Genomic DNA, 13,797 nt, shown 5'->3' on the forward strand with positions numbered 1-13,797 from the left:
CATTTCTTGCTTCTAACAAAAGACAGACAAATGCCTAAAAGCTGCTGTGTGACAAGGTGTACAGCAAACAAACTAAAAAAAAAACAGAAATACGTTTTTATTAGCTCTCGACCTCAAAAAACGAGTGTTTAGTACATAAAAGTGGATACAGGCAGTTGAGACAGAGCGTCACGTGTCTCATTACTCTGAGAACTAACGTACGCCCGCTGGAGGAGACCGTAATCGGCAACACAGGATAGTTATCTTACAGAAATATAATATATAAAACTGACATTTGGATATTTGACTCACCAGTGACCAAATGTTTAACTTACTGCACACGTAGTGTATTTTAGTGCATACTGAGTGTCAGGATCCCACAATTTACCCATTCGTTCCAGCCTGTATCCACTTTTATGTCCTCAAACGCTCGTTTTTTGGGGTCGACAGCTTATGAAAAATTATTTCTGGGTTTCTTAGCTTGTTTGCTGTACACCTTGTCACATAGCAGCTTTTAGGCATTATTCTGTATTTTGTTAGAAGCAAGAAATGACAAGGAGGCAGCCTCTCGCAATGCAAAGTCAATGGAGACAGTTGGTTTGGTTTCCCCCTTGGTGGGCGTGGTCTTCAGATTATAACGCGTTGCGCTCTGTCTCTATGCAGCGCATAAGGGCGCCAGATGGAAGGGGGGCGCCATTGTGCCAAAACATTTCTTTGAAAATATTTAATAAAATGTTTAAAATAATTTTAAAATAATGTTTGTTAAAAATATAATGTTTGTATAGCATTAGTAATGACTAATTTTTATTTTATTTTATTATATAAAGTGATATCAAATGACTATCCTCTACATACTTTAAAAGAGCCGTTGCTCTGTGACAGTCACATTTCAAAAATGGACAGAGGAGGGAAGCGTTCTGGGGCGCAGAACAGAAAACGTAAAAAACAACATGAAAAACAATGCCTTAAAATGAGGACATCAATGTCCAAGTGGATAAAAAGAGATTGGTAAGCTTAAAATATAATTTGTATCACTGTAGGCCTAAGTCTTGAAGTTAATCAACATTTAACGTTGTTGTTAGTGAGGGCATAGTTACCAGTAAATAATCCCCGTTGCTCAATAAATAAAAAAAAAGCCGTTGCGCTATGTTTGTGAATGGGCGTTATTTGATTTAAATTCCAGAAAAAGGAGGACACTGTCAAAAATGCTAGCTGAGCCTCTCATCACCAAGCACAACCTAGTTGGTGGGTTTTTTGTCTCATCCTCTGTTAATGCGGATGCACGGCTTTCTATGGGCTAAAGCTGCACAATAATAAAACATAAAATCGACAAAGCCCTGCTGGAACCGGACTGGACAACCAGGCTGTAACGTCATATGAACCACTCGTCGGTTCGGTAACTTTTAGATCCAACCAGTCTTCCGCTGTTTTCGTGAGTTTTGTGGTCTACGCGCGACCATAAAATGCTCCGCTGTCACTCAGGCATTAAAGCTGTGTCTGTTCATTTGATTTTGAACTTTCTCCTCGACTTTTGACTATTAGATGCGGTGTGTGAGTAAATTACCTCATCCAGATCTATTTTAATAAAAACATGCTTGTGATGGTCAGAGAGGGGTGCTTATTTGGAACAATTAAACATTTTTTTTTTTTTTTTTGCTTTTGATTCTTTTGAAAATAACGGTGTATAAAATTACATCTGTAATTTACTGATTAGGAAATAAAATCATGAACATGGCTGTTCATTTAAAAAATATCTTAAAGACCTGATTTATCATATCATTTAGTTTTTAATACTTTAATGTTTTAATCACAAAAATATATGTTTGGTAGTTTTTAACCACTAGCCTATTTATATATATGCAAGTAGTTTCATAGGCTACTGAAAGTTGACATTGTAATATATAACAGTAACATAATGGTACATTTACTCAGCCAGGAAGATGGAGAGGACAATGAAGAGCAGGTGATAGAGAATAACAAAGCAGGTCAAGAGAACAGGTAGGAATGGATCACACAGGATTTTATGACTAAATGTATCATATCGTCACCTTCCTAAAATAATTGCCCAAGGCTTTTTCATTTTCAAATGACTTAGGCAATTATTTTAGGAAGGTGACGATATTTCAGACTTAAGGCATACATATTGTGAAATATCTGGTCCATTTACTCAGCCATGAAGATGAAGAGCACAGAGAGAAAACAAATGAGTCAAGAGCAGGTGAAGAGAACAGGTACTGTCACACTAGATATTTTGACTTAAAGGGGTCATGACATACTTTTTTATATGTTCTCTGAGGTAGGCTACACTTATAATGCAAGTACAGTTTTTGTGCACCAGAAACTCATAATATTGTAAAATAATATCATTTTTCACCCTGTCTCTGACTGAAAAAGGTTTGTTTATGAATGAGAGAGCCAGTGAGTATGGCCAAGGGTGAAAAGCAGGCATCTGTCTTTCTAAAGACATGTACATTTATTTTGGCTCTTGTCATTACACAATTACCTCTTATTTATCAAAACATCACGTAAAATTGGATTCCTCATGTCATGACCACATTAAACAATATTAAGAAACATTACAAATTAGGGATTGCTTATTTAAGTTTTTTATTTTTTTAATAAATATCTGGTCCATTTACTCAGCCATGAAGATGGGGAGGACAGCAGAGAAATGATAGAAAATGAGTTCAGAGCAGGTGAAGAGAACAGGGAGGAATGGACCATAGGATTTTATGACTTATCAATGACAATATCAAGAATCATTGCAGATATTTTGTGAAACATTGGTTTTGTTTTCTCAGTCGTGAAGATAAAGAGCACAGAGAGAAAGTAAATGTCTCGAGAGCAGGTCAAGAGAACAGGTAGGACTGGCCACGCAGGATATTATGACTTACAGAACATTACTTATTAGGGTTGCAGACTTAGTTATTGGTTTGTCTTGTACAAATCTAGTGCATGGAAAGATGGAGACCCACACCCTCAAAATGACATCAGAGGAGAGGAGATAGATATAACAGGAGAATGCAGAGGTGCAACAGAGGAGGTAACAGAGGAAAGACCTTAATCAGAGGACCCATTAGACTGGCCTGCACCCCATCAAATTATTGACACTTTTAGGCAAAAATTGACTGAGAAAGGGCCTTTGAAATGTCCTGATGGGCAGATCAGAGAAGAGTAACAGGCACTTTTCTAAAGCTTATTGTTATCGCTTATTATCAAATGGGGAGAGAATTGAGCGAGACTGGTTGTTGTATTCCAAGAAATCAAATAAAGTGTATTGCTTTGCATGTAAATTATTTGGTGGAGTCAAAGCATGTGACAAACGGCTTGTGTTGGGATACAACAACTGGCAATGTCTATCAAAAACCCTACAGCATCATGAAACAAGTAACCATCATATAGATGCTTACCTTTCATGGAAAGAATTGGCAACTCATTTGCAGTTAGGAAGAACAATTGATAGTGAATTGCAAAAGGTGATTGCAGCAGAAAAGTCCAGCTGGAAAAATGTATATTGACAAGAGTGATTGACTGCATTCTTTTTTTAGCTGAAAGAAACTTGCCCCTGAGAGGGAAGAACGAACAATTGGGGAACGCTAAAAATGGCAATTTCCTGGGCTTAATTGAGCTGCTAGCACGTTATGATGTTACAATGGCAGAGCATCTAAGAGAAACATCTTCCAAAAAAGTAATATCTTACCTGTCGTGGTGTACTCAAAATGAGTTTTTGCAGTCTATATCTGCATGCATTGTCAGCAAAATCTGTACACACATTAAAGCAGCAAAATATTTTGCTGTTGAATTTGACTGCACTCCTGACATTTCAAAACAGGAGGAGGCCTCTGTTATAATAAGATGTGTCCACACAGATGAAGGTAAAAAAGCAAGTGTGCAGGAATCATTTGTTGGTTTCACTGCTGTGAAGGACACAACTGGTCAAGGCCTAGCAGAGAAACTGATTGAAGTGATTGAGAAGAATTTAGGATTGGAGTTAAGGAATTGTCATGGACAGAGTTATGCCAATGGATCCAATATGAGCGGGATTAAGAAAGGGGTCCAAGCTTTGATTCTAGACAAAAACCCAGAGGCATTATTCATTCCTTGTTGTAGCCACAGCCTTAATCTGCTTTTGTGTGATGCAGCATCCTCTAACAGAGAATGTTTAACTTTCTTTGGCACTCTTCAGAGATTATATACAATCTTCTCTTCATCAGTCAAGAGATGGGGCATTCTAGAAGAATTTGTGGAAATTACACTGAAGCCACTGAGTGACACCAGGTGGGAGGCAAAACTGGATTCTGTTAAAGCCTTGCGCTTTCAGCTTGGGGGAGCTCTTGATGCCTTGGAAAAGCTTGAAAAAGTGTCTAAAGATGGTAAAATTGCATCAGAGGCTAAATCACTCTCTGAAGAAATTGTGCGCATGGAATTTCTTGTGTGTTTGTAAATTTGGTATGACATTTTGGCTGAGATCACACATGTAAGCAAGGCACTACAAGCAGCAGATGTGTCTTTGGACACAGCCATTATGCTGGTCAATTCTCTGAAAGAGTTCTTGGTTCAGTACAGAGAGGAGGGATTTAAAAAATCCATGTCCATAGCACGCAGAATGGCAACTGAATTGAATGCAAGCACAGAATTCAGGAGAAAACGCCTCCGCAAACAAAAAAAATTCCACGGTGAAACCAACAGTTACAGTGATGATGAAGACCCTGAGATGCATTTGAGGTGTAGGGTGTTTAATGTAATTGTTGACACAGCTATCCAGGAGCTTGGTGATAGATTTAAAAATATTGGCCATGTCTCTGACAAATTTAGTTTTTTAATCAAGATGGAAACCATGACAAAAGATGAACTGGAGGAATCTGTAACGAGGTATGCACTAACGTCAAGTGACATTTCAAGAGACATCATTCAGGAAATCTACCCTGCAAGCCGAATTCTCAAAGGGCACAAAAAAGCCATTGACAAGCTGAGCTTTATTTTGCAGGAAAATCTAGACATGGTCTTCCCAAATTTGACAGTAGCCTTAAGAGTGTTTCTAACAATGCCACTAACAGTTGCCTCTGCTGAAAGATCTTTCAGCAAACTGAAACTTATTAAATCATACCTTCGTTCAACTATGAACAATGATCGCTTGACCCACCTGGCAATCATCTCCATTGAAAACAACCTAGCAAGATCAACTTCATTTGATGAAATACTTGAAAAATGGGCAAGTACAAAAGCAAGGCATGTCAAAGTGCTGTAATTGGGGAGGATGAAGAGAGAAAAGTTGGGGGTGGGGGGATTAGTGCAATTAGATGTGATATAAATGTATGGTTTCTTTCATATTTAATTGTAATCAACTGTTTTTAAAATATACTTTATGTATTTTTACTACTTTTATTAGTTAAATTGTGTTCTGAATTGTATATTTGTTACACTTTGGTTGGTTGTTTCACCCAACCATGATCTTGCATACCCCAACCATGATCTTGCATACCCCTCAGCAAATGTACAGTTGCGGGTTACTATATCCATGTAAATTCAGGTGCCATGCTTGTTCCCCAAACTGCGGAACTGATAGTGTTAGAATAAACGCATAAAGCAGAAATGCCCCCAGCACACCAAACCTGCTGCACCTGCCTACCGCCATGATGAGCTATAAATCCTGCCGCTATAAAATCATTTGTGTTTGATGATGCTAATGGCATAGACATTATATAACGAATACATGCTAACAGTATTATTATAATTTTATTTTAAATATATTTGTATTGTAGCACTTATCTTGTTACTGCCTCTTTGGATAAAAGTATCTGAAAAATTAATGCATATTAATGTATTAAACTTACAACTACCTACCCAATGAACCACACTATTTATTTTTTGCCAAACAGGTAGGTTGCAAAACATGGGTCGGTTAAGTAGGCCCAGAGCAACTAATAGTCTGTTTCAAAGATTGTGAGAAATCATTATTCACTTGTTCATTTCTTCTCTCAGACTCCATCTGCTTTTGTGGTTTTACTGAAGCTGTGATCCGATTGGCTCTCTCTGCTCTGGTGTGCGTGGCTACTGTTGCTGTACTGGTTTATGACATCATATCCAGAAGAATTAAACTGAGGAGAAGAGAAAAAGCATCATCAGTCAGTTAAATAACTGATTAATCAGATATTCTATCATCCAGATTCCAGGGGGCGACGTTCTTGATCAACTGGATCCATTCAGAGATTGCCTGTTCTGTAATCACTGCAGCTCCACACTGTATATTTCCATTTCCTGCTCAGCACTTGCTCTTTGGCAAAATAAATGCACAGTTATGAACTTCACTGTAAAGTAAAATGTCATTAATCATTAATTAACACTTAATGTTTTCTTGACTTTTTTTTTTTTTTTATCCGCAAAGAATGCTTTTATTTGTGTAAAACTTTCTACAATTCAGATCATTTCAAAGTAGCCGTTACAAGAATTCTACATTACAATCCTTAGTGAGCAAACCAAAGGTGTCAATGGCAAGGAAATAATAATATTAGTTTTTTTCTTATATATTCCACAGCAAAGCAATGGCACTTTAAAATCTGGGATTTTTAGACTGACTGTTTTCAGATAAAGTACATGCGGAACAAAACTTAAATATAGACAAATGTTTTCCAATAAAATGTCATTGGTCAATGGACAAAAATAAAAATTTCTGTGTAAGGAAAAATTCAAGTTTACAGAGTTTAGTGTCAGTACTACATTAACCATATATAATGTCAAACATAATGTATAATTATGCAATGGTGGAATATTTGTGGGTTCTGATAATGCCAAATGTCTTATGTTACCAGTAAAAAGCCTACATCGATGATGAACTGAAAACATGTACTGTAAATCCATAGGTAGCTTTAAGCAATAAAATAAATAAATAAATAAAAATTACATTACACAAAGCTGAATGAATTTAGCTTCTTTTTCTTTTAGTCATTCTTTATGTATGCAAGATGACTTTGGTGTTTGGTGTTTTGGTGTTGTTTGTAAAATAAATGAAATGTAAAAAGGATCGGCGCAAGCATAAGCTTCAGCTGACACCTTTTCGGTCAAGCAACTTTTTTTTCGTTTAAAAATATTGTTTACACTGTAATTTAATTTTTGTTTCTATGTTTGCTTGTAAATTTTTTTCTTTTTTTTTCTTTCTTTTCTTTCTTTTGAAGTTGACCGAAATAAACTAAACTAACTACATTATTTTTAAATGTATCTAGTCAGTGACAAGCGAATACAGAAATAATTCTGTATTTTCAAGCAATGCTTAATTTTGTTCAGTCTGGTGTTAAAAGGTCGCATTAGCAATTACAGAAAAAAACACTTAAGTAAAACATGGTCAAGTCTGAATAATATCTGAATAATTTTTAGTCCCATTTTTTTAAAATATATATTTACTGGTAAGAATTTTTAGGTATAATATGCCACAATTTACTTTATTTTGCTACCCTCACTTACATAAATTAACTATAGTGTCCTGCACCCACTAGTAAAAAATGTTGAAAAATTATAGGCCTATCTGGTGTCTGAATAATTTTTTTTTTTTGACTGTGTGTGTGTGTGTGTGTGTGTGTGTGTGTGTGTGTGTGTGTGTGTGTGTGTGTGTGTGTGTGTGTGTGTGTGTGTGTGTGTGTGTGTGTGTGTGTGTGTGTGTGTGTGTGAAGAGTTCAGAGCAAAAGCCTCTAAGTGCCATCTGAAATTTTCTTCTAGAATGATCATTTTTATCAAGCTCGTATATTTAAGTTCAATAATTTCACTTAAATGGCAATGCAAATTACCTATTAATTGTCATTTAAGTGAAATTACTGAACTTAAATATACAAGCTTTATAAAAATGATCATTCTAGAAGAAAATTTCAGATGGCACTTAGATAGATATATATATTGTGTGTGTGTGAAATATATCAGCCTCATCAATGGGGCATGCATGCGCTGAATCTGAAGTAAACTAGAACAGAACCTGCTCTGAGAGAGCAAGTTGCTATATGATTTCTTACATAGCCTACCCTGAATATAACCTCTTCTTAATTGGAACTGAAAGGTGAGATTATCCATTTACCCCTTAACATACGTATGTCACATAACCTGCTTTCATATACCTGCTTTTAATACCCACTAGAAATGTAATTTGGTTTGGTTTTCATAGTAAATATGTGTTACATTGATGTTTTTAGACATGTACCAGGTTTCTAACATATTTTGGTGTTTTTGTTTATATTTTTATTATTATTTTATAAGTGTATTATTTCTAGCTGCACATAATATACACTCTTATGAAATTTTGCATAAAAAAATAGTGGGCGGTTCAACTGAAAAGAAACGAATCAAACGGATGATTCTCTCACGAATCGGACTTCAACTGCAGTTTCCTTAAAGTTTAGTGAGGCTTTTCCTACGACTTTTTTTCAGACAATTCTTTACTGAACTAACAACTTACTACAAACAGGTGTTGCACTCTGCTTAATGTTAGGCTGTTTAATTACGAGATGCGCATCATAGTTTTCAAGATTGTGAGGGCCCCATTTCTGTAACATTTTTGTTGTGTTTGTTGCCATGTAAGGATTGAAGAATTAAGCGAACTGCTGAAGAAAATGTTTCACCCGATTGTCTTCTGTTTGTGTTCGTGGAGTCTGATCGGTAAGTTATAAGCGCTTTATGGCTTCTATTATTTTGGTGTTAATATGTTAGTTACACTTAGGATGATTTATATTATTGTAAATGTCAGTGTCACATTTATAAATAATGCTGCAAATGAATCAATAGGCTGATGTGTGGTCTGTGATTTTTTTTTTTGGAGCACTTTCGACTAGTATTAGTTAACTTTAATCATCTCGTAAACGCATCAAAACCGTTTTTGGTTTATGTTATTTCTCTGGGATCTTGCTTGGACAGAGTAGGAGTTATTCATTTAAAAACTACAACAAACAAACAATCAAACAAACTTGCTCATCGGTTAACAGGTGGTTAGCATGCTCTTTACTTTCAAAATATTTAGCTGTTAAAAACAGAAGTAGCCTACTCGTATACAAATAATAATTAAAATGAATAGCATCAAATCTTTGTAAACTGTCTGAGTACCTGTAGAGACTTCTGTACTTGCATGAACAGAACGCAGCTGAAGAGACGTTGTACAGGTGAACAGAACTGACTTTCCTTTGGTTTCTGTTCCTGTCTGTTTTCCAGGTGTGTTTGGTACCGAGTGTTTGTCTGTGATGGAGGGAGATCCAGTCACTCTAAATATTGATCTTACTGAAATACAGAGAGATGAAGTAATAATGCTGAAATTCGGACTTAAAGATGCGCTCATAGCTGAACTGAAGAGAGGGGAGAATCAGATCACGTTAATTCATGTTAATGAGAGATTCAGAGACAGACTGAAGCTGGATGAGAAGACTGGATCTCTGACCATCAACAACACCAGAACCACAGACTCTGGACTCTATAAAGTAACCAGCATGAACAAAGAGACTCAATTAAACATGCTTAATATTACTGTCTATGGTGAGTAGAGAATTACTGCTGCTGGACATACAGAATATTCACTTTTTAACATTGTAAAAAAAAGAAGAAGAAAAAAGAAGTAATAATTACTCTAAATATTATGAAATTATTGATATATTTTATCATGAACTCCATTTAAAATTCTAATGAACTGTTTCACTTTTTAACATTGTAAATAAATCAATCAAATGATTCATTTGTCATCAACTCCATTTTATATGAATAAACTGACAAATAATCACAGCTCTTTTTTATTTATACTGTAATATTTTCCAGCTCATCTTTCCGTTCCTGTCATCAGCAGCAATTCTTCACACTATTCAAATTGTTCGTTGGTGTGTTCAGTGTTGAATGTGAGTCATGTGACTCTCTCCTGGTACAAAGGAATCAGTGTATTGTCCAGCATCAGTGTGTGTGATCTCAGCATCAGTCTCTCTCTACCTCTGAAGATTGAGTGTTTGGATGATTCCTACAGCTGTGTGCTGAACAATACCATCAGCAACCAGACCACACATCCCAACATCACTGATCTCTGTCACACATGTGAAGGTACGTCAGTAGTGATGTTGGCAATTATTTACTCAGCTGATCTTGTTGACGAGAAACGTCATCTCTTTCTTGCAAATAAAGCTCAAGAGTTCCGGAGTTCCAGAAGTAAAAATGAGACTTTATTAAACAAAGTAACAAAGCTGAGTTGCCTGCAGGACATCTGAATTTGTCTCTGGCCAGGGCCTCATTCTTATACCTTTTCTTATTATTTCCAAGTGACATATTCACTGGCAAGATTCACCCCTCCTGTTTCACCCCATTAAGTTGCATTCCTCTCGACTTTCTCTCTACTTGTGGAAATCTGCTAAGTTATGGTCAGCCCTTTATCAAAATCAAGATATAACATTTTCTAAGGACATTCAACTCCTTCCTAGAAGCGAGAAGCCTTCAAGTAACCCTCTTAACAATGGTCTTATTCTTTCACAGACACCTGTTGTTTACTGGAAAATTCCTGACTAAGCAAAAACTGCTCAGTGGCCACAAAATTCTCAGATACTCTTGACCTTTGTAATCACAGTCACGTAGGCCATGAAGCCTCAAAACACATATAGCTTATGGTTATTCAAACTATTTCCACAATTGTTTTCAATAGGATAAATAAAATATTTAATCAATCTCTGTCAGACTCTGTCTCTCATCTTCATTGCAGATGTAAATTGGATGTTACCAGTATCTGTTGCTGCTGCTGGAGCTGGAGCGCTGCTGATACTGCTGATGGCTGCATTTGGGATCTTCTGTATCTGCAGGAAACAAAGAAAAACTAACCAAGAGGGCAAGTTTTGCATGCTAATCTGTAAAAGAAAAATACTTTTTGTGAAGAAACGGTACACATGAAAGTGAGTGTTTTGTTGTTTTAACCCATTTGTCATTATTGTTGATGCAGTTCAGTCCCGTGCTGAAGAGATCACTTACGCAGATCCGACGTTCTACAAAAGAAAAGCACAGAAATCTGTAAGATCTTTTGTGACTGTGTGTATGTGCACATAATGACCTATCATTAATACACACTAGTCTTAGATTACTCTAGTACACTAATATTAAAATATTTATTACACTGGTTATTAAATATAATACAGTATTTAATACACAGTAAAATAATACGTATTAAAATAATAACACTAGGGGACAGATTTAGTAAATGGGTAAATAAGCGTGCGGCTGCAATATAATAAAAGAGCCTGATGGGAGCTACTAACAATGCACAAATTCAATGTTATGTCAGGCGCAAAATGGGTTTAAGACATGCTTTATTTGGGTGGTAAATAATGGGGCAAATACCACAAAATGTTCTACTGCAAGCCTTAGTAAATCACGTTGCATGTTTCATTTAATATAGAGTGTCATAGAAAACTCAGAAACACTTAGAAACAATTATGAAAATTATGCTAAATAAATAACTATACATGATTACATAAAGCATGTGAAATCTAACGTGTTTCTGTTTTCTTTCAGAGAGTTAAAGAGGAAGATGAGGTGGTGTACGCAGGAGTCGCTGTGAGACGTTGATCAAGCCTTCATATCCGCTTCTTTTCCCTCTTCAATAATTTTATAATGGCAGTAAATATGCCTGTCGAAAGATCAGCATATTTTACAGGCTTTTGAAATCGACTTAATTTAAGTGTGGCATTCAACAATGTCAACAACTTAGTAGCGTAAAGGTTGAGAAGTGTCTGACTGTTTTCCATATACATGTAAACTGTGTTTACACAGCTTTTTAAAAATGATGTTTCGCATGCGTTTGGCCAATCAGCATACACTTGGCCAATCAGCATACACTTACGTCATTGGTAGTTCCTATTGTGCTGGGTTAGTCCCTTCTCTGAAGCAGGAGTTAATTTAGATGCTGTCCTAGGCCATATATTGCCTCTTGTTTGAACCCACAAAAAAGAAAAAGAAAAAAAAGAAAAAGATGATTGACAACTAAAATATAATTTGAAAGTTCAAAGGTAAATTCTGGGGTCAGTACAATTTTAACTCAATTGACAGCATTCTTTAAAGAAAAGCAGAGATCTGGGTTACAATGAACGACTTAAAATGGCTTGCCTGTGAATGGGGCCGATCTGTAAACGTTATAATTTGTTTCAATAGTACAGCCACAAGACATAAACAATGCACCCTATTTTAACGATCTAAGATAATGGTCTAAAGCACAGGGCGCAAGAGCACTTAGTGCCACTTTTGCTAGTTTAACGATGGGAAAAATGGTCAGCGCGCCCAGCGCATGTTCTAAAAGGGTTGTCCCTATTCTTAATGAGTAATGGGTGTGTTTTGTGTAACATGCAAAAAACCTAGTATCAGAGTTGTAATTTCCAATTCCCTTAAAAAGCCAGTCCTGCTTTTCTTCAGAACACCCCTCGTGGGCGCAAAGGCATTTGCTATTTAAACTACGTGGCCGCAGGATGTGAAAATGATAAGTGTGTCAGGCTGAAACTAGCAAAACACACTTGCGTCCCGCTTGGCGCTGCATTGCGCCAGGTATATGATAGGGCCCTATATGTTTACACATTTTTTTATGTCAAAAAATGACTTGCTAAACCGTTTCTGTGTATCCAATTTTACAACTTTTTTCCATGCCAACCATGCTGGTCTGTTCAGCAGGGATGTCTCTGCTCAGCAGTGTTTTGTTTGTGAATGCTTTTAATATATAGATGTTCTCCTGCAATTTATGTAAGTTTTTGTTTATTGTGATCCTGAATGATAATGTGTGGTCAACCTTTGTGTTTATTTACGCTTTACAAAGAATGAAATTAAAGAAAAAACTGTGATTTATTATACTAAATATCTACACAATGTCAGGTACATTTAATTTTATTTTTGATAAGATAAATATTCTGATAGTTTGGCATTACTGGTGTGATTGTAAACCGTGATTCTCCTGAAGCAGAACTCTGCCCCTAGTGACTGAACATGGAAACACTTGATCATTAAGAGAGACTTATCTCTGTATAAATCTATCATAAAACTATTCCATCATGAAGTGTTGATTTATGTCACAATTTACATTGATTTTATGAACATTTTTATACAGAAATTATTCTGCTTATTTATTAATAAAGCTTAAAGCACTTTGTTTATAATAGTTTGCTTCTTTGCATAACACTTTCTCCATCTATTGTTTCTTCTGAGGAAATAAAATAAAATATATTGACAATAACAATTCACTCATTTTCTTTATGGAACCTAAAACAAAAACATGTTGAGCGTAAAAAAAAAAGGTGTCAATAACACCATCAGAGATCAGTTAAAATAAAATTATCTAGAATTTGCCTTGGTTGAGATTCAAAATTAGTAATTGCATTTATGCAGAAACTACTTAGGTCTAATACTAGGCCATTTGATGATAAAAAAAAAAAAGCCACCTGAATGAAATCATTATGTGAAAGAAATGCAGGAGTGTGGGTTCCCAAAATGCATAATGTTATTTATATCTTGACCAATATTCAGCAAATGTACATTTTAAACGTATTTTAAATTGTTAGAAACATTAAACAACATGGTTGTTTCTGTTGAAGTCACACTGTTATACAGTTCTTGGAAGATGCACTGGAGTAAGAAAGAAAAAATGTTGAGTGTGAATTCAGAAACTGAGAAGAAAAAAATGTGTGAACATTAGTCAGACCTTCAGTTTATTTTCCACTCTGCTCTTAGTTTGATCTTTATCTCTCATCATGACTATTTTAACCCATTTTGGCACAAACGACTGTTGAACCCCATGAGTTTCATGGCATGTACGGATCCACAGATGTGTGGCCTGATCCATTATTTTGT

General features: G+C 35.8%; 1 protein-coding gene and 1 long non-coding RNA gene across 7 annotated transcripts in view; both read left to right on the forward strand.

Annotated features, from left to right (window-relative positions):
* LOC309476155 (natural killer cell receptor 2B4-like) overlaps positions 1–13,186 on the forward strand; it is a 60,097-nt gene extending 46,911 nt beyond the window's left edge. Inside the window, exons 1-7 of one of the 6 annotated variants that reach the window (XM_082139379.1) lie at positions 8,175–8,425; positions 8,540–8,616; positions 9,163–9,480; positions 9,757–10,029; positions 10,679–10,801; positions 10,913–10,980; positions 11,482–13,186. In XM_082139379.1, coding sequence (XP_081995505.1) covers positions 8,571–8,616; positions 9,163–9,480; positions 9,757–10,029; positions 10,679–10,801; positions 10,913–10,980; positions 11,482–11,535 — 882 coding nt within the window. In that variant the 5' untranslated portion in view covers positions 8,175–8,425; positions 8,540–8,570 and the 3' untranslated portion in view covers positions 11,536–13,186. Of the gene's footprint in view, positions 1–1,911; positions 1,978–2,780; positions 3,462–5,961; positions 6,277–8,174; positions 8,426–8,539; positions 8,617–9,162; positions 9,481–9,756; positions 10,030–10,678; positions 10,802–10,912; positions 10,981–11,481 lie in introns of those variants that run through there. The other 5 variants (XM_082139378.1, XR_014197943.1, XR_014197942.1 and 2 more) reach the window with 5 other exon arrangements.
* LOC309476530 lies at positions 6,491–6,890 on the forward strand. The gene is made up of 2 exons (XR_014198242.1): positions 6,491–6,618; positions 6,659–6,890. It is a non-coding gene; the product is annotated as an uncharacterized lncRNA (long non-coding RNA).
* Positions 13,187–13,797: the final 611 nt, after the last annotated feature.

The sequence above is a fragment of the Leuciscus leuciscus genome, assembly GCF_965113295.1.
Source record: "Leuciscus leuciscus genome assembly, chromosome: 15".
In the NCBI taxonomy this organism is placed as follows: domain Eukaryota; kingdom Metazoa; phylum Chordata; class Actinopteri; order Cypriniformes; family Leuciscidae; genus Leuciscus; species Leuciscus leuciscus.